Below are 20333 nucleotides of genomic sequence, written 5' to 3' on the forward strand. Positions count from 1 at the left end.
TGCATTTCTGAACTAATCTTTATTTCTTTGAAATAAGTAACAAAAACAACTAGGTTAATTTGATGCTATATACTATTATCAAATAATCAATAATACTTGTAGGTTATTTTAATTACAGAAATTAAAAAAAAACAAAAAAATATTCAGGTCTGGTGCAACTCGACCACCTTTTTGTTTTAAAATGGCATCGATCCTCTTCTGTACAGTATTCTCGAATGTTTTACAGTATTCTGGTTGAAGATTATCCCAAATTTCCTGACATCGTTGCCTTAGTTCGGGAACAGTGCGAACTGGAGAAGTTCCGAGTGCTTTTTCCATTTGGTGTCATAAAGTCTCAATTGGAGATAAGTCCGAGCTATCTGAGGGCCATTTTAAAACCATAACTCTGCAGTTAGAGCAGTGTGAGATGATGTGCCATCCTGGTGAAATATGAATCCTCCTTCCGGTAGTTGAACAGATGTCAGACGTCCAAGACATGGAGCCCCAAACCGCTACAGATGCAGGAAATTTTTTTTTTGAGACAGCCTGCGCGATATTCTTCCCATGGCATTCGGCAAACTTCAAACTTCATCGCTCCAAATAACTGAGTCCAATTGATGTGGTAGCCAGGTTTTGCACCCTAGCAGTCGATTTAGTCGATTTAGTTTTTGTTTTACAGAGAGGAGTCGTTTATCCTTCGCCCAGAATATAAATGTGATATTCTACTGATGCGTCCGACTTCTCTTTTCTATTTAACTTACTTTGTAGAACCCACAACCCATGTTTTTCAAACTTCTTAAACAAGTGTCTTTTGAAACGGATCTACCAATTGCATGTGACCATTTTACAGTTATCTCTTTTGATGCAGCTCTGCGATCTTGTTTCTACCATTTGTGAATACCGTGATAATGTTGCTCACTGTGCCTTGAGGTTTGGTTAAACGTTCTGCAATATTGTGCCCAGAAACTCCATTTTTGTGGGCAGTAAAATAGAATTTCGCATATCGTTCGCGAACCATTTTTGTAACAAACCGACGTTAAATTGACTACTAGGCAACCATGTGTTTGTGTGTGTTGTGTGTGTGTGTTTTTTGTTTTGCCCTAATAATAATAATAAATATATCCGATTTCACCGCGCAAACATATTTTTATCATGGTGCAGGAGATGGTCCAACTGATATGCGCAAGACACAATAAAATATATTTTTTTATTGTAGTAACTGAAATAATAACAAATATTGTTGATCACCAAATTATTTTGGTTGTTTTTCGTAAGAGTTATTTTAAATTGGTCCGATTTATATGCGCCTGGACTCGTATACAGAGCACAGGGCCCGGAACACCCAACAACCGGGTGAATTTATGTTCTGCGTCTATTTACTGACGATTCTAACGGGCGCCGTCAATCCAAGTGCAACAAGTTCAATTAAACCGCAAATTACCATCTTGACCATTTAAAGGGGGCATATCGCCAAACGGAGAAACGTTAGACGGCACGCCACTCTTTCAATCAAGTCCCGCGTAGAGTGGAATACCGTGGTATTCATCTCGGCGCTGTCCGCTTTATTCGCGCTCGAACCGTAGCGGCGAATCGACGTCGTAGCGCCAAGTCCCGGTAGTTCTCTCGCCTGTCGTCGTTTCACTTTTACCTTCGTTTTGAGACGAGAACAAAAGAAAGAACGCGCGACCCCGGTTAAAACGACAACGTGTTCCTGTTGCGAACAACAGGACCGCTTTTTTTTTCTGCAGTAAATTCCAAGTATTAGGCGTCGCGCGAAATTAGGGCAAACGGTGAAAGTGACTTTGGACGACAAGCGGTATCCGCAGGAATGAATTTGATGGTGTGTGGATTATAGTGTCGTAATCTCGTGCCGCCGGACCATATCGTCACTTTGCCAACCGTACCGGTAAGTATAATGGTGTGCCGATAGGCCACAAGTAAATTCCGGAAAATTCAGGTGGGAAACCCTGAAAAAGTCACGGTATTCCTCAAGGGTCAGGAAAAAACCCCGACTTAAAACACACCTTCAGAAGACGATATTTTAATTGGGGATAATATTCAAGATTCATGATTTGGATTGGTTAGGGTTCGCATCACCGCAATGTCAAGGATGTATTGTGACTCTCGGCATAGCTCTAAAGCTTTATCTAGGTTCGTCTCTCTGGTTAAACTCCACAGCTTAGACAGTGGCTCCTTGGTACTTCACACCTGAACATGTTTCCTCTTCTTCTTGGCAGAATCTGCATTCAGACCCATTAGATGCGTCTCAAGCCGCAGTGGCCCGTCATTAGGCCTTTCTTAGCAAGTTGTAAATATGACCGATGCATCTCTGATGAATTTCCGGGATTTTCTCTTTCCATTCATTTTATGAAGGCTAATTTTGCAGCCATCCGAATCATACGCCTTGGCGAGTATTTGATATTTCGTCGTAGCTTTCGGGTGTAACAGAAAATGTTTTCGTTGATGACATTAAAGACATATGGATTTCTTTGGATCCTAAATTGGTATTCGAGGACCATATGGACAAAATTCCTATGTCCTATGGTATCTACCACGGTTTCATTAAATATGAAACGCAGCTTACAAAAATTTAATAAATTATCTGAATTATAAGTTCAATAAAACTATCAGGCGTACCAGGCTAATTTGCAGTTTTATTTTTCAATTTTGAGATTTGTTTCTTGTGTAAAAACAATCAGTTTTGTTGTTTGTTGTTTCGTGGAAAACATATTTTCGTTGTGATTACATTATCAATTTTATTAATTAAGAGTAATAAAATAGAAATCAGTTTCATTTTCTTTGTTTTGTATGTTAAGTTTGTAATCTGATCACGTTACTATTATATATTGTGGTATCTTATATCTGTTCTATAATAAGTATCTGTTAGGTTGCTTGCCTTGTAAATAAAATAAATACTAGTGTTCGATGTATTAAAGAGTGATTCACCACAACTACAATCTCTCCAAAATTTGCAAACCATCCTTTTCATTCTATATCTTTTGCGTCCAACGACGTAAATCAAAATTTTTGGGATCTACACGTTTGAAATCTCGTGTGTCCGCCAAGAAACTCTCCGATAAAATTACGACTCGTACCACCCACCGTTTTTAATGGCCAGCAAAATTCAAACTATGAGGGTATAAAAAATATTAAAATCTATTTTACTAAATAAATATGACGACTCTTTGGGAGATTTTTTTTAGAGATTAAAATATGTAGGATAAGGGTCGATTGGGTTTGAATATATACGTTTTTCTTGAATATAAAACTTTGCCTTCAAATAATATTTTGTGTGCTGAATTTTAGATGCAGTTTTCTTTTGTGTGTATTTTTGTAAATTTTGTAAATCAAAGGACCTGATAAATAAAAATAAATTTGGGAAAATGAGACAGTTATTAGTTTTGTGTTGCACGATACTTCAAACGCAATTTTCGAAGCTAATCTTTGAAGAGAAAAAAAACGTTATTTCTACCTGTATCCCGCAGCATTTGAATGTTATATGTGCGAACGTTTTTTTCTATGACGTCTGGATTTTTAAAGATGGAAACGCCGGGTTACCAGTACAATGTCTTCATTCTTTCACCATTCCATGAAATCTTTAGTAAACTCGCATCTAAACATTTGAAATAAAAAAAATCTTGACATCTGCAGATTTTTCATGAAAATTGCCATTTTCCATCCCAATATCCAAAATCCAAACGAAACTTCTTCGGTCGCCTATCTAATCTTTCCAAAGCCACGTTAATGACACCAAATATAACCAAAACCCGTCAATTGATTCGCATTCTCGTAACAGTGGAGTACAGATGAACGATATTTTCTTCCTCTAGCTAGCAAGTGCATCAAAGCGTTGAGAGATGCTTAAGAAATGGACTCTCCTCGTGTTGACTGCGATACTTCACTTACACTGCGTGAGACCGTTGGACAACGGTCTTGGGAGGACTCCACCAATGGGCTGGCTGAGCTGGGAACGATTCCGTTGCAATACCGATTGCAAGAACGACCCTGACAACTGCATAAGGTGAGTCCGATCGCCTTATTGAAATTTCACCTTGTCATTTTACGCCTGCTTGGTCCCTGACTTTTTCGATTAATGCTCATAAACGTTATACGTACGGATCGTATAGAAAATTTTGACCGTTTCGCATTAAGCCGAAACAGTTTTTTTTTTACAGCGAGAATTTGTTTCGGACAATGGCGGACATCGTGGTGAACGAAGGTTACGCGAATCTGGGGTACGAATACATCAACGTCGACGACTGCTGGCTGGAGAAAGAACGAAACACTTATGGTGAACTTGTACCGGACAGGACCAGATTTCCGAGAGGAATGAAAGCTTTGGCGGATTACGTAAGTTGCGTACAACGTGCGCAGACCGATTACGACGACGTAACATTGCACGCAACAGAAGTTAGAAAATATCCGGTATTCTGTTACTACCACTATTTTGACAACTTCTTCGTCGCTTTTTATTGCATACTGCAAAAGGCGCGAGCTCGTAAGGTATTCGAAAAAGTTATCAATTTCCAAATTTTTAGTTAAATTTAAAAAATCATATTCAACCAATTTCAATAAAATGGTATCCACCTTTTTTATATAAATAAGTTCTATCGTAGTTTCTACAGTGTGTATCCGAAAACGTTGCACTAGTTTGCAAGATAAATAGTAATATTGCGACGGGAGTTAATATTTCTTTTGTCCAAAATAAAAGCTGACAGTCACTAGCCATTTATACACTATACGCGCCACTAACAATTTATATTAATCGATTAATATTTGCGCGTTTCGGCTTCTCTTTGCATAGCATGCATGCATAGCAGGAGCCAGATCTGTGGATATTTTTTTTCGCCACTGGTGTTGATGCTTCACCATGCTTTATCCAAGACTTTCTTCATTTAGGATTGTCGTAATAAATCCACTTCTCGTCTCCAGTGACGATCCGGTGCAAAAAAATCCTCTTCTTTTTTCCCACTTTTCCGACAAGAAACGGATCCCAGATCGGAAAAACTGCTGATCTTTTTTCACATTCTAACCAGCGAACTTTTGCTCCGCCAGTCCAAGAGCCATTGAGCTAAACAAATTGTAATCCCTCGCTGCAACATCTAGAAAGTACGGCGGGTGGGGTAGGACGTCCCATTTCATCATTTCAAAGTATGTCATGTCATTTGTCATATTCCGGCCTTTTTTTAATTCATGGCTCAGGCGCATCAACTGTATTCGATAACGTTTCATTTGGTTTGAACAGCTCATAGTAAATCACACCCAGTTGATCACACCCAATGCATAGCAGGCATATTTTTTTTCGCCACTGGTGTTGATGCTTTACCCAAGACTTTTTTCGTTTAGTATTGTCGTAATAAATCCACTTCTCGTTTCCAGTGATGATCCGGTGGAAAAACATCCTTTTCTTTTTTCCCGCTAAAGCGGTAAATCACAAAGCAAAAATCGCTTTTCAATTTAATTTAATTTAATTCATATGGGACCCAATGTTTTCCCACGGTCGAAAGGTCAACTTCTAGTGAAGTTGACAATTCTTTATCAGTCCGACGTGAATCTTCATTAAGCAATTTTTCTAGTTCTTCATCTTCAATTTTTCTGGGCTGTCCCCAGGTCGTTCTCTGTCTTCTAAATGAAAATCACCACTTTTAAAACGTACACATCTACCAAAGTACGACTTTCTGCAGCACCCATTTTCAAATAATAGAGCAAAATTCCCTGCAAAAACATTTTATTGAGCACAAATTCCGACATATTAAAAAAATCACAAATTGTTTATGTTTTGAAAAACATTATGTACAGAAAATGACAGATATGACAAATAATACCTGTTTTCAAGTGAAATTACTCTTGCACGTAAAAAAAAATTCTATACCACTGGCGCCATCTGTTATCAAAACGCTACGAATTAATTCCAACACCGTAATATTTACCGTAAAAATTAGCGGAAAGTTTTATGGAACACAGTGATAGTGATTTTTCGAAATCTGAGAGCGAAATAGAAAAAGTTGGGAATATAATTGTTATTAAGATTTGTATTCGCTTTGCTTCCAACATTCTCACTTTTAATTAATAATTAACTTTGTTTAAAATTCTTTGACTGCCAAAATAATTTTTGCAACCGTTTCGCACCCCCTCAAGCAGAATTTCGAGCTAAGCCAACAAACTAAATATCTCACAACAGGAAGTCCGACCAGTGTTGTAACTCGCATAGAGAGGTTTCCGCAACAATATGATTACGCTAAACCGTCGCCATAGGCGTCCGTCTTTTATCGAGTTTGTTTTTTTCAATCTTTTCAACGCGATTTTTCTGTCAACAAAGTTGAATAACTTTTTTGCTTACGGTGTTTGTTAGTCGAAAATGTCCGCGTATACCGATCAGAAACCGGGCACAATAGGCTTACAATCAATAATAATGGATTACGTAACGTCATTCACGGGTTGGTTCGCAACAAACTTCATTCAAACAACGATTTAGAGCAAAAAAAAAAACACGTTAACAAAACAAAGTCACGCGTCATTTTGCAACGAGAGTTTGCGGCGGAACAATTTTGCAACGCCTAATTTAATTGTGGGAAATCTTTTCGCTACATTATTAGATCGCTTAACTTGTTTTTACATCGCGTAAACGTCATTTCCGTCTGAAAATATTAAATTTATTAAAGAGGGTGAGAATTGAAAAAAATTAATAAATACATAATAAGAAAGCGTGCAGTTATCTCAAAAAAGTAATAATTGAAATGCCGCAGAGAATGGTTTTTAATTGTTTCTCTCTATGTGGACGAGAAAGAGCAACGGACTGAAGGCTCAAGACTGCTTCGACAGAATCAGCACCCGACAATATGTCATCAACATAAACGTTAGTTTTTATAACCTTTGAAACTCGAGGAAATTGATCTTCGTGGTTCCAGAATAGGAGGAGTAGAGAGAATATATCTTGTTGAAGTTTGGATCCTACTAGCAAACAGTCGTTATTAGCCGCCTTTGCTGAAGCGTCAAATATAACGCGAAGTTTAGTAGTTACACTTTCAGGTCAGTCAGTCGTGAGATATATAGTATTGATGATTAGAATGTGGCAAAGGTATAACAAGTTCCATATGACCGGAATCCAAATAATCTTGCATGAATAGGTTATATTCTTTGCGGAGTTCTGGATTATGCAAGAGTCGTCGTTCGAGTGAATAAAACCTACGTAAAGCGATGTCTATTGAATGATCGAATACCGGTAGAGAGGGGAATTTAAACGGGAGATGAAGAATGTATGGACCAGCATTATCTCGAGAGAAAGTTTCAACGAAGATTTTTTCTGCAGCCCGATCTTCAAGGGACTGGGTATTTATTTGAGGAACCTGTTCGCGTTGCCAGAATTTATTAACAACCTCTTCAAGTGAAAGTGTAGGGGTGCAACAAAGGGTATTGTTGGAGAGAGTTGGTGCTGATGTTGGTACTCGACCTGTAATTATCCAACCCAGATGTGTATTAATAGCTACAGGTTCGTTGAGAGAGTGAGAAATCGCAACCAAGGAGCATTAAATTTATCATCGGCAAGGTCTAAGTGGGAAAATTTACTAAAGCAAACATCCGGTAAATCAGAACTGGGCATGTTATCACAAATTTGGGGTATATCTATTCGGGGTTCAGTGGACATAGGAATAAATGTGCAAGTAGCCTCTCGAGACACGTTCGAGGTGGTATTTCCCAAACCTTTTACAAAAAGTGAGGTTTTCGAATCAAGTAAAGCTCAAACCGGTCTGTAGTAACCAAGCGAGTTTAAAACTTTGATTTGAGCGGTAGCTAGATCAACTGAAGAATCTCTACCATCGCTACTAGAGTTAATGTTCGTTAAAGTAACTGTGTTGCTGCATCACAGTTGTAAGGAAAATTACTTGAACTGGTGGAAGGATTATGCGCGTACGTGAGAGGGTGCGCGTGTGTGGGGGGTGCGTGTGTGGGGATGCGTGTGTGTGTGTGGAGGGGTGCGCGTGTGGAGATGCGTGTGTGTCGGGGTGTGCGCGTGTGTGTCGGGATGCGCGTGTGTGTCTAGGTGTGCGTGTGTGGGCGAGTGCGCATGTGTATGGATACAAGTGGGTGTGATACGTGTCTGTGGGGGTGCGCAAATGTTGGGGTGCGCGCGAGTGTGGGGAGTGCGCGTGTGTGTGTTTGTGTCCAAAGTACATATAGAAAAGTGACACACAAAAATATATATAGAATAAAAAGAACGCTAAATAGTAAATGCGCTAAAAAGAAGGCTAATTTTATTTTTTCTTCTTCTTTTTTATTCTGACTTTTTCACATATTGGTTTTAGTCTATTGTAATGGAAAAGGCAAAAGTGAACGTGCAATTTCTGAAAAAAATATAAATTATTTTTCTAAATTTCCCATATAATCGAAACGCACCTTCTTGAAAATATTTTGTAAGATCAGTGAATAGACATATAATTTGATTGTTTCATAAAAATAACACTTAAACTATATAATCTCAAACAATTTTAGAAATGTATTTACATTGAAAGTACTATTGCCACCTAATGATTTCATCACAAATGTCGTCAAAATAAACTAAAAAAGGACGTTTTTTCAGTTTAGAGATTATGTATATATAAGTAAGGCCTCTATAATTTTCTTAACTAATTTAAAAAATATATTGTTTTTCTATTATAAACTTACAGGAGTGAAACAATTTTTGAAATTTACTACTAATTCTACTCCAAAGGTAAAAATTTGCGCATTAAACGCTAGATGGAAACGTGGTGATAAAGACTTCATTTGACTACCAAAATAACAATACATTTAATAAATCTGCTTACTAGCAGCTATTTTTTGTTTTCAATGAACATGCTGGATACCATAATGTCTATAACCGCCAAACAGTAAATAGGATTAGACAATGGCGATTACTTTTCGTGTCCCTCAGGTACATTCCAAAGGTCTCAAGTTCGGCATCTACGAGGATTTCGGCAACTATACGTGCGCTGGATACCCGGGTATCATCGGGTACCTCCAACAGGACGCCGAATTGTTCGCGTCGTGGGACGTGGACTACATCAAGCTGGACAGTTGCTACGCGCATCCCGTCGAAATGGACCAGGGCTACGCGGACTTCGGCTACTATTTGAACCGGACCGGTAGACCGATGATATTTGCGTGCAGTTGGCCCGTTTATCAGATTTATGCAGGTGGGTATTAAATAAGAATTGATTCGGTCAAAATGCGTATATTATGACATGTGGGCGTTGATTGCTTAGTAACGATCCTTGGAAAACCTTCGTTGCGGGTATAATAATCTGCACGGTTACACCGATTCGGTTAATGTATATCAGCCTCGCCTTTGTAAATAGAGACGCACGGTGTACAGGGTGTCTAATCGCTAATCAAATTTATAGACGTTATTTCTAATTAAAAAAAAGTTTCGATAATATACGATGTGTTTAAAGAATAAATACGAATATTTATTTAAATTACAAGATTTTTAGTGTTTTACTTGTTTTTCTTAATTAACTTCTACAGTTTTTAAGACATCGATTTGAAATTTCAAAAGATCTCTGTTTAACATGTGCAACGGGATAATTCGACCCAACTTTGTTTAATATTTGGCTTCTCCGATTGTTTCTAAGAACTTTTTTGTTCATCGATTTTTTTTCTAGAAATGGATATTTGCGAAAATGTGATAAAATAGACTTATTTTGTTCGATTTCTTAAATTTTAACGACATAATCACAGCTTCCAAACAATGGAATTTCAAACCCGTAATTAAAGGATATTTTTTAGAGTTTCGATTAATTTTTCTGTTGGCTTTTCTCATGGATTATTTTTTTACTAATGGTCACACTATTTTGGATCGGAAATAACCTCTCTAAATGTCCACTTTCAGTTTTGACCATGGATCAACTAATATATAAAAATCTGCAATTGATGAAACGCCTGAATATTATGAACGTAGTTCCGGGTCACATTTTTTAATTTCTTAAAAATTGATATTATGATGATCGTAAATGGTTATTCCAGTCGGCAAACAGTAGAAAAACACTGTTGCGTTTTAAATTATTGAAAATTAATTTGCAGTAAAAATCTCAAAATAAAATTTGACATGTCTCGTACGCGTTTAGAATGTGGTGTATATTGTATAAGCTATAGCAGCTTTTCGGGCCCAAGTTTCGTACAAAAATATAATAATAAGAGTTTAAAAAGGCATATCGTTTTTTTTTTCTCTACAAAATTTTCCATTGTCTATCAATCAAAACCAAAATATCTTTTATTTTAATCGATTTTTATCGAAGATTGGGAAACCCATTGAATAATCATAAGTGTGAGGACGTTACAAGATTTAAATTTAATTTATTTATTTCGATATTTTCACACGTCGTTGCAGGAGTAAAGTATTTAGTTAACTGTTGATATTTTAGTGACAAAAAAAGCAAATTTGTTACCGACTTTTTTTAACATCGATTCTAAGTTACAGCCAGCATGAATTCAAAAGTTTGTATGTTGTTTAAAATTCTTTCGGAAATATTTAAAATAAAAATCGTCCACTTCCACCAAATAGGTATTTCTATCTTCCAATATTAGTAAAATAAATGTGATGTTTTCTTATCCAGAATTCTCGGTACACCACACATTTTCGGATTTATGACAAACGTGTACGTAATTTGCTTCTATATGGAATGATATATACCGGGTGTGACAAATTAGTTTCTCCCTATTCCTTTTTTTTATTTCTAGAGAAATCATAGGCACCAAAACAATTTGTATAACATAAGACCTGCAAAAAATAATAATGGAAACCAGTCCGAAACACCAGGTATAAATGGAAACAGCGCCGATATTAAATGAAACAATTATTATACCGACTCTGATACATAAGGCAGTACCAATTAAGTAACCTTGTTTCGTTAAATAATAATCGATTGGGAAACATACACCTATATGGATAAATCGAAACACTGCGTTAATTATCAAATTCTTAAACACGCTTTATTTATTTATAATCCTCGGAATAAGTAAACAGTTTTCGGGAAACAAATTAATATTTAGCTAAATTATGCCGAGAGAATGGCGTTCGAGTTTTGTGAAAAAATTAAATAAATAAATTGTGTAAATTTAGGTATGCAGCCGAATTATTCATCGATAGTCCGGATTTGTAATTTATGGAGGAATTTCGACGACATCCAAGACTCGTGGGCCAGCGTTGAAAGCATCATCGATTATTACGGGAATAATCAAGACGCCATTGTTCCGAACGCTGGTCCGGGACACTGGAACGATCCAGACATGGTGCGTCAAAAATTACAATTTTTATTTCAACACCAAAAAAAAAAACAACAAAACTCCGCTCCGTTTAATCGTCCGAACATTAACGATTTGGTAGAAAGTCCAAGAGACGTACAACAGATGTCTGACTTCTTTGACGCAAGATAAATGACATTTGCAACGTTAATTAATAAATAAAATACCTAAATTTCTTCAGTATTAGCTACTCACTGAACATACGGAATAATAAATTACCTGACCCCTTATTCGCTTCGTTTCTACTGGTCGAGAATCAGCTCTGTCTACCTTATTATTTATATTCGAATATTCGGAGTTTTGGTTCGTTTAATTTCGAATCATTGAAGTTGGAAGTATTTGTGGGATTGAAATCTTTCCGTCTATCCCCGTCCTTTCTGTCTTTTATTACTCTAAACGTTCGATGTACATACTACAGCACTAAAAGGGCAAAGTTAGCATATGAATTTGGGTCACTAAGTAAAGGTCAAATTATGTTTTTCTATCGACCAATTGCAACATCGGTTTCCGCAAAGATTCGCTTTTACAACTAAACAATAAAACTTCAAGAAATAAGAAAGTTATCTAACCGAGTCATATCAACTTTTTCGTTGCAGATGAAAACCATTAAATAAAATACACATTTCCAACTTTGATAAGATTGGATCACTTTCTTTATGAAAAATTAAATACCTCTTCTCGGTAACGTGTAATAATCCCGACGTACACTAGAATTTTTAACAACGAATTTGAAATGGAAAAACAAAAATTTCACCCAGATCACATACTTTTCATCATAGTAGTAGCAGCAGATAAATTCCAGTCCATCGGCATGTCACAGCTAATTCAATCAAGATTACTGAATGTAATCTACCTCCCGTGATGGGTTAGCCCAACTGTTCTTTAAATTCCAGCTTGCTGTTTCGTCGTTTATCTTTCGAGGTTCAATTATTATTATCATTTATAGGTGGGTTGTTCTCTTATAGTAGAAATAATACTTATTACAGTAAACCGAAAAAAGTATTTGAGTAAATTTAAAAGAAACAATACGAAAATGAGAAAATGGTTGTCTATTATCTTATCCTTATCCCTTACCTTAGGATTTCGGGCGTTTATTTTTTGGACAACACTCTGACAGTTTGTGACGTCAGAAGTAAGTTTCTTGACTCACTAACACACAACTAACCAAAACTAACTCAAGTATGTTCAGGGAATGTAGTCGGAAATCGCTTAAAATTTTCAAGCAAAAAATAACAAGTGAACCAAATTGAACTTTTGAAAATGTTTTGTGTATAATAAATAGTACCATATTCTATACCAATATAGAAAAACTAAATTGATCTAAGATATGAACTGTTGTATCTTTCACTTTCCCCGTCGCACGGTGGCATAAGTTTATACATATCCGTGGCCGATAATTGGCGTCGTAAATAGGACACAGACACTTACAATATTTATTTCGTTAATCTTAGAATATGGCCTTGCAGACGTTACGTATCGATATACCGATCGCAAACGGACAACTTTGCTCCTGGGACTGTTACAAGGCAGAACGTTGATCTAATTAATCATACGTATTATAATTAATAATTATTTCGTTAAATAACAACGGATATTATTTTTTGTGTTGCGTAACGTCCCTCTCCGCGCTCGCACACGCAGATTATCACTGCAATGTTATCATTTGGTTGTATAAGCGAAACGAAAGTAAACTTCAAACAGGAAATCGTCGACGATGATGACGGCGGTGCCGCCTTGAATGACTTAATTTGTGTTTTTAAAAGGCACGCTTAAAGTTCGTTTTAGGATTCAGAATGCTTTTTTTTTGCAGGTTATGTATGTTAAGTAAATTGAAAAACGTTCGGAACTTGCTTTAATGCAATTAACATCACATTGATCAATTCCTCGATAAAATTTTTGACAGTAGATTTTGTTTTCAGTGTTGAACGGAAACGCCTTTTTTAAACGCAAATAGTGTCTTCGAGACTGCAAAAATCACAAAACGCGCTTAATCGACCACATGGATCAGTATAAAAATATTAAAACTCGTTTGGGTTTTAGACGCAAATAAGTTTTGAGGGGAGGTCAACATAGTGAAACATAACTATTAAAAATCGATATAACCTAACTTTTTAATATAATTTTATTTAATGCATGGCGAACACTTAAAGAAAAAGTATTTAGCATACACAATTTTTTTTTCACGCGTGATCTTTTGCGTCATGATTAAATCAGCCGCATTACCCTCCCAGACCGCTATTATTATTTTTTCATTCAATTCAAATTCTAAACGCTCTGTATAACTAACGATTATTTCCATCGTGACAATAACAATTCATTGTTTGCAATAGCTACTTTCGCTCTTAATTGCTTGTATTAATATTCATTATATGGGGCCCTCAATTGTACTTCAGATATGGGATGGCCGGATGGCGTTAGAACTTTCTTTTCACCGCGATTTAACGAATTAGAAGAATGACGTGTAAACCATATCTGACGGTATTGGTCGTAATTGAACCAATCGATCAAATACACGAGAATTTATCGTTCATGGCGCACAAAGGCGAATTTGATCAAAATGTTGGCCAATATTATTTATCTTAAAAAAATATTTAAAAATGATGAATAATGAATTTTTTTAAGAAAAGTATAAATTTTAATGATAATACAGTACTTTACACTATTATTACGCTATACGTAAAAATATACAGTGCGATCGAAAAGTCGTACCTAAATTAAATACTGATTAATAATTTTTTTTAGAATGTGGTTAGAATATTTTCAATTTAGTTTCTTACTGGTTCACATTTTTACGTAATTCATTTATTTTTCAGTGACAGTTATTAAAACTTATTTTAACAACACCAACAATGTGTTTTATGGAAGAAAAACATAAAACGGTTCTAATTTTAACCTTGAATTATGATAATGTATATGTAATTACAAAAACAATATTACAAAAAGATAATCATAAATATTTTAGAGAAAAGGGGTAAAAACGAAGATGAGATATTAATATTTGAGTACTTTGAGTATTAAGAATTTCGCAAGTATAATCTTATTATTTAGGGCAATAAACAAACAGAACTTTTTATGACAAGTCTTTTTATGGATTATTGAGATTTGTACAGTTGCGTCTATGAAAATCTAATACAAAAACACATCTCATAATTCCTGGTCTATTATAAAAAAAAATCTGATTAGATACCTAATAATTTTCTGTGTCACAAATTTTGAAAATGACACAGGGCAAACACTGGTTTTAGACTGTCATGTACGCTCAATTACAGAAACCCTTAATTATCTCGAAAACTGCCAATATGTTTCGGGACTTTTACGCGTCAAAAGCGGTGTTGCAAAGTTTAATAATAAAAACAAAATTTTAAAATTACGTGACCTTACTAAATTGGAAATGCGCAATTCATGCAACAATAATGGCATTAAAATAAAAAATGATGATGTGTAACGTAAAAGCTGTAAATCTGGCAATATTGCCATTGGCATTTTTGAATTTTGCATGTTCAAAAACCCTGCAATAGTAAATTTTACCAAAATTACTATCTTACTACTTCTTAAAAAATAGATACCCATTAAGATCGCAAATTATCGCATAAATAAGAAAATATGGCTTTTTAAGGACATATTAAGCAGAGTTCTATGCTAATTTGAAGATGGGGAAACGCCGGGAAATGTAATTTTTGTCCAAAGAAAACGAAACATCTATGTACTTTTGAGAAGTGACGCCACTGTGACATTAAAACAATTCATAGATGATAATAATTGTATAGATAACAATAATTACATGCTTGTACTTACCACGCGCAACAGGCTCCATACTATAATTTTTTTATTTTTCAATCACCAACTTTCCGAAAAAATGGTTAAATACACACTGATGCACTCTGATCAAATGAATACAAATTAATAAACTTTCAAGTTTCAATAACAATATGGCGCGAATCAAGACAAAAGTTTGTTTACTTATAATAGCCAGGTAACTAGATTACTGAAATGTAATGGATTTCGCTCAAGATTTTTAAGTTGGATTTTCTGACTTCTGGCCAGCTTTTGAGGAAAATTCGCCTGTGTGTGGCGTCCGGAATTTGAGAGTGCATATTTTAAGGGAGACATTCTGGTAATTTTCGGAGCTTCGGATTTTTTTCTCACGTGACCACAGATTGAACAGAGAAATCTGAATTAAACTAATCGTCAACGGTGTTTTAAAGTACACAAATTTGCAAAATTAACGAAAATTATCTCCATCCGAGCGCCGATGAATATTTTTTGAAATACCCTGTATATTAACCTCATAGGGTTACAGGGTGTTAAAAATTTCAATGAAAGAATTGTTAACATATCTCCGAAATATTTTTATGAAACTACTTAGACGCCATGCGAGCTTCGAAAAGCATTTTCTCATTTTAAATAGTTTTTTTTATTTTTTCAAAAATAGCCACGCGGTCACTTTTAATCATCACAAATTTATTACTTATTTTTCTTGGAATATTAACAGTATACGGACGGCCCGTGTGAGTATCACACGTATGAACGTTAATATACTAATAGCGACGCGCTAAATTAAATCCGAACATATTGTAAAAATAGTAATCGTAACACCTCTCTGGCCAAAAACAATGGTTATGAAAATTTTTATGCTAATTAGGTTTTAAACGATTGTCCAATTGTGTAATGTCTGATTGTTTCTGTTGATATGCTAAAACGCATTACTCTCGAACAATATGTAATTGTTAAATAAATGAGGAATTTTACCAGAAAAAATCCAACACCTGTATTTAAAAGAGGAAATCTAATTCGATGTTTATATTTAAATAAATAATAACATTTAGGTAATTAAAATCGAGAAATCTCATTTATGCATAATATTTCAGCTAATTATAGGCAATTTCGGTCTGAGCTACGAACAAAGCAAAACACAAATGGCGATCTGGGCCATACTAGCGGCCCCTCTGTTAATGTCCGTTGACTTGAGAACGATAAGGCCGGAATACAAGGCCATACTGCAGAACAAAAAAATTATCGCAGTGGATCAGGATCCTCTAGGCATACAAGGCCGAAGGATATACAAGGTGTGTAACGCGACGAAAAGTAAAAAAAAGTCGTTTGCTTATCTTATCGTAATTTTTTAGCACAAAGGAATCGAAATATGGTCGAGACCTCTGACTCCCCTGTTCCAAAATTATTTCTCTTACGCGGTGGCCTTCGTGAACAGGAGAACGGACGGCACACCGTCGGACGTCGCGGTGACGCTTAAAGAACTGGGACTCACTTCACCCACGGGATATAGAGTTGAAGTAAGAAATGAAAAACAACGGAAAAAACTTTTTCAACGTTTCTCGACTCAAAGGAATCTTTAAGTTTTACAAACTCTCTTCTACTTTTAGGATCTGTACGAGGATGTAGATTACGGAATATTGTCACCCCAAACAAAAATAAAAGTTAAAGTGAATCCGTCTGGTAAGTACTCCAATCAGAGCGGTTGTGTAATTACGTCACGTATAGTGACGTAATCAAACAAAATTCATGTGTAAATTTAGGACATCCACTAACGAACTAGATACTATGACATAACTGCACAGTTACTCTGAGTGGACTGGAAAGGTGGTAATCTTTTGCGGTGAAGTTTCAAAAAACACCTTAAAGTATAATGCGTATATTTAATTTTCGGATTCAATGTACACAAAACGATGCTTATTCTATCTAGTTTAAATATTATAATAATCGTTTTTACTCGGAAAATTACGAAGTTATCACCTTACTTAGAAAATATCATTTTTAAAAATAACCACCAGTATTTTAAAATTATGGATGTCAGATAATAAAAAGCTAAATGGGCCGAGACAATATACAATAAAATTACTGCAGAAACTAGGCAAAATCCGCATCGATGAATTGATAACAAAAAGTGGTCGTTTAAACTACCTTAAGTTCTTAAGTCCGCTTTCGCTGCATCATCATTTCTAAAATGTCAATGCAAATCACTTTTAAATAACCTAGATAATGCATAATATTATACCCCCTGCAACAAATTATTTGATAATTCGCCAAAGAGCTGGCAATAATACCACAGCATGATAAATTCGACAAGCATGGCCACCTTCGACCATGGATAAGATTTAGGTTAAAGATAATAGCGGCCTCTAGTTTTCCCCATTTTAAATGGTTGTAATATAACCGATCATACCCATTAATTGTATTATAGTGATAAAGAAAATTGTTCTAATTTCATTTGTAATTTGGGCATATTGTCAACTAACCAAAAATTGACAATACCATTTTTGTCGTTTTGTTATAGACACAAAAACAGGTACTAATCATTTTGTTTACTTTTTTGTTGTGGTCATGTCAATAATTTCTGGGCTGCGAATAGGTTTTTGGTCATTATTTTATCATCCCATTATTTTTTAGGGGTTGTAATTCTTAGAGCGGACGTCCAACCGGATTTCGACAGACGCTTGTCATACTACAGTACCACCCAAAAGACCGTCTTTGATCCATTGAACCAAATTTTTAGAGTGAGAAACAATAATGAATTCTAACAGAACGCGGCCAAATTAAATAAATTATTTTGTAATTTAGGTCAGTTTTTGTATAGTTGGTTTTTTAATAAATAAAAAATAATTCTTATTTGTAAGTTATTTATTTTCAATCTATAGTGTACTGGAAGGTTTTGTTCTTTAGAACTATAGTTACAGAGAGGCCTCTTAAGTTTTTTTTCAGCCTGGAACATGTTATGGAACCTTCAATGGATTCACCTGAAGTTTGAAAAATTACACCTAGCAGTTGAAAAAATATTTGGCAATTTACCTTCTTGCACCTCAATGGTATCTTTCAAATAAAAAACGGTTTGCTGCCAATGAGTTTTTGGTGCATGGGGTCCTGTTGAAAACCCAACCTTGTTGGTCAGCTCGAAGAAAGTGTCAAAGTAACCAGCTACGGCCGTTAAAATTCCAGCCTTCATAGATTTAAATACAAAATTGTTGCTAAAGTTACAGGTATCAGTGCCACAAGTGTTTAAATCTATGTCTGTTACTACAATGGAATCCGTTATAACCTTGTCCTGGGCTACAGTCTCGATGACAGCCTCTTGTACAACCTCCGATTTCATGCACTTCATCGAGAAACCATACACATCATCCCAAAAATTTATTAAGTTATCATAACGCTCTACAAAAAAAAAAAACAGTGTGATGTGCAATTATTTCTAACGATAGTTACCAATGTCTGATACTCCACACAAACTAATTGTACATCGGCTGGGTAGAATTAGACCACCAGGTTTTAGATATTTATCTCGAGCAAAAATAAAACTGTCCAACATTCCCTCAAAAAGCAGAAAATATCCCATCCATTCTGAAACTACTATATCAACCATTTCAATGGGCAAATTGGTCTTCTCCAACTGCCCTTTAATTAAGTGAACCCTGTCTGCCAAGTTGTTTTCTCTTAAATTGAGGGAAATACATAGACAAAAGCAGAACACAAACGTACCACTGGATATACCTCACTATGTCCATAGCTTTGTAAACTACTTCTGACTGGTCGACTCCGTATATTTTTTGAGCACCGGCTTTTGCAGAAAACATTGCCAAAATTCCAGTTCCGCAACCGACATCCAAAACAATTTTACCGCGAAATTGGTCCGAATTAGTTAGTATTGCATCCCTGTAACTCTCTGTTCTCACTTTGTCCTAAAACAGCACTATAAATTAAACACAATTGAAGTTTATACATCAGAGATCATACATTTAACATGTCATGGTGTATTCCAAAATGAGAATAGGAATTAAAATAATCATAACTATCACAGCCGGAATTTGAGACATTTATTTGACCCTCCTTGGTTAATTTCTCACCAGTTTCCACTATGGTTCTTGTAACCTGCTTCATTTTCTCCATATCTCTTATGTAACTATCAATCAGCATATCTCTTTGTTTTAACTAAAATACCACAGCAATTGAAAATGAAAACATTTTTTTTGAAATTACACCTGAAGATTTAAGCTATGAATATGTCTTTGCAACTCAGCAAAATTTAGATTGCTGATTGGAGCTTTACCGTCAACAGCATAATGTGGAGTAGATGGGGCACTACCTAAATCTTCAAAATCTAGAAAAATCCATGAAAGACTTTCCTACCATATCTTGATATTGTGCATAAAAAAAGACGACCTACCATACATTAACCAAGGTTCCATTTCACCAGGCTTCAAATAACAATCATCTTCCCACAAGGCAACAGGTGCTTCCAATAGAAGTTTAGGATGTGGCTTTTGCAGTCGTATGTAATTGATCATTTTTATGTAGGAATAACAGTCCATGCTGTATTTATTCTTTAAAGTGAGCAAATCAAAATCATGCTCCTTTCGACAATGGTCTAAAGCCACAGCAATTGTATGAAACTGCAAAGGACAAAACAAACAGGATGTTTGTTCACCACTTACTTCCATTTCATCCCAGTCATCAGAGTCATCATCTTCGCTCTTGGCGACCCCTGAAAATACCCTAGACCCAGAGGGTACAGCTACAAAACGATGAAAACTCAAATAATTTACTTTTAAAATTGCAGAAAGAACTGTAGTTTTTACCTTCCATAATTATAAACACACGTGCTTGAGTAAATAAATTATTTTCAAACAAATTTCAAAAACATTTGCTAGATAAACTTGAGAAAAGCGGAATTATCTAAAAATATGGGATGGAGGAATATTGATCAAATTCAATCAGGTGTTGCAATTATCATTTGACAAATTACAGAATTTTCAGTATATCGGGTTAACCGTTACCTCTTCTTCGTTTCAATATGTCGTTTTACATAATCATCGGGCGAGTGTCCAGTGGTAGTTTCTTTTCGACGGTCAAACATATTTTAGTCAAATTGTCTCTAAAGTTCTTTCAAATTTGGGCAATTAATAATTAAATTTGGAAAAAATTATTGTGATTCCATGTACATATTAGCTAACAGAAATGAGTGAGTCAGCGTTGCAAAATTCCTTAATGCCTTTTGTTTACTTTTTTAATGGAAAGTCGCGAGAAGTTCGGAATGAAGCAAACAGAGAAACATGCCAAATTCTCGT

The 20333-nt window shown here is 35.5% G+C and overlaps 2 protein-coding genes across 3 annotated transcripts; one reads left to right on the forward strand and one right to left on the reverse strand.

Annotated features, from left to right (window-relative positions):
- The first annotated feature begins 1495 nt into the window (after positions 1-1495).
- LOC132704880 (alpha-N-acetylgalactosaminidase) lies at positions 1496-17883 on the forward strand. The gene is made up of 9 exons (XM_060675185.1): positions 1496-1885; positions 3810-4000; positions 4155-4329; positions 8891-9152; positions 11078-11247; positions 16128-16325; positions 16386-16550; positions 16641-16713; positions 17665-17883. Exons 2-9 carry the CDS (start codon positions 3837-3839, stop codon positions 17793-17795), a joined length of 1338 nt encoding a protein of 445 aa, XP_060531168.1. The 5' UTR covers positions 1496-1885; positions 3810-3836; the 3' UTR covers positions 17796-17883.
- Positions 17878-20021, reverse strand: LOC132704878 (uncharacterized). 2 transcript variants are annotated; one of them, XM_060675184.1, is made up of 9 exons: positions 19845-20021; positions 19701-19780; positions 19433-19633; positions 19248-19366; positions 19003-19197; positions 18760-18947; positions 18475-18701; positions 18064-18423; positions 17878-18011 (listed from the first exon to the last, which is right to left on the reverse strand). In XM_060675184.1, the coding sequence occupies exons 3-9, from the start codon at positions 19575-19577 to the stop codon at positions 17902-17904; spliced, it is 1344 nt and encodes a 447-aa protein (XP_060531167.1). In that variant the 5' UTR covers positions 19578-19633; positions 19701-19780; positions 19845-20021; the 3' UTR covers positions 17878-17901. The 2 variants fall into 2 exon arrangements, with proteins under 2 accessions (XP_060531167.1, XP_060531166.1); XM_060675183.1 differs by having other exon boundaries at positions 19433-19780.
- Between the last annotated feature and the right edge of the window lie 312 nt (positions 20022-20333).

The sequence above is a fragment of the Cylas formicarius genome, unplaced genomic scaffold (assembly GCF_029955315.1).
Source record: "Cylas formicarius isolate icCylForm1 unplaced genomic scaffold, icCylForm1.1 PGA_scaffold_7__23_contigs__length_41026272, whole genome shotgun sequence".
Lineage (NCBI taxonomy): Eukaryota > Metazoa > Arthropoda > Insecta > Coleoptera > Brentidae > Cylas > Cylas formicarius.

Excerpts from the sequence above, each read along its gene's own strand:
- LOC132704880 (XM_060675185.1), top strand. The coding sequence starts at position 3,837 with ATGCTTAAGAAATGGACTCTCCTCGTGTTGACTGCGATACTTCACTTA. Across the intron at positions 4,330-8,890 it reads TGAAAGCTTTGGCGGATTAC|GTACATTCCAAAGGTCTCAA; the intron begins GTAAGTTGCGTA and ends CGTGTCCCTCAG. Across the intron at positions 16,326-16,385 it reads AAGGCCGAAGGATATACAAG|CACAAAGGAATCGAAATATG; the intron begins GTGTGTAACGCG and ends GTAATTTTTTAG.
- LOC132704878 (XM_060675183.1), bottom strand. Across the intron at positions 19,198-19,247 it reads TTCATAGCTTAAATCTTCAG|TTAAAACAAAGAGATATGCT; the intron begins GTGTAATTTCAA and ends GTGGTATTTTAG. Across the intron at positions 18,012-18,063 it reads TACCATTGAGGTGCAAGAAG|GTGAATCCATTGAAGGTTCC; the intron begins GTAAATTGCCAA and ends TTCAAACTTCAG.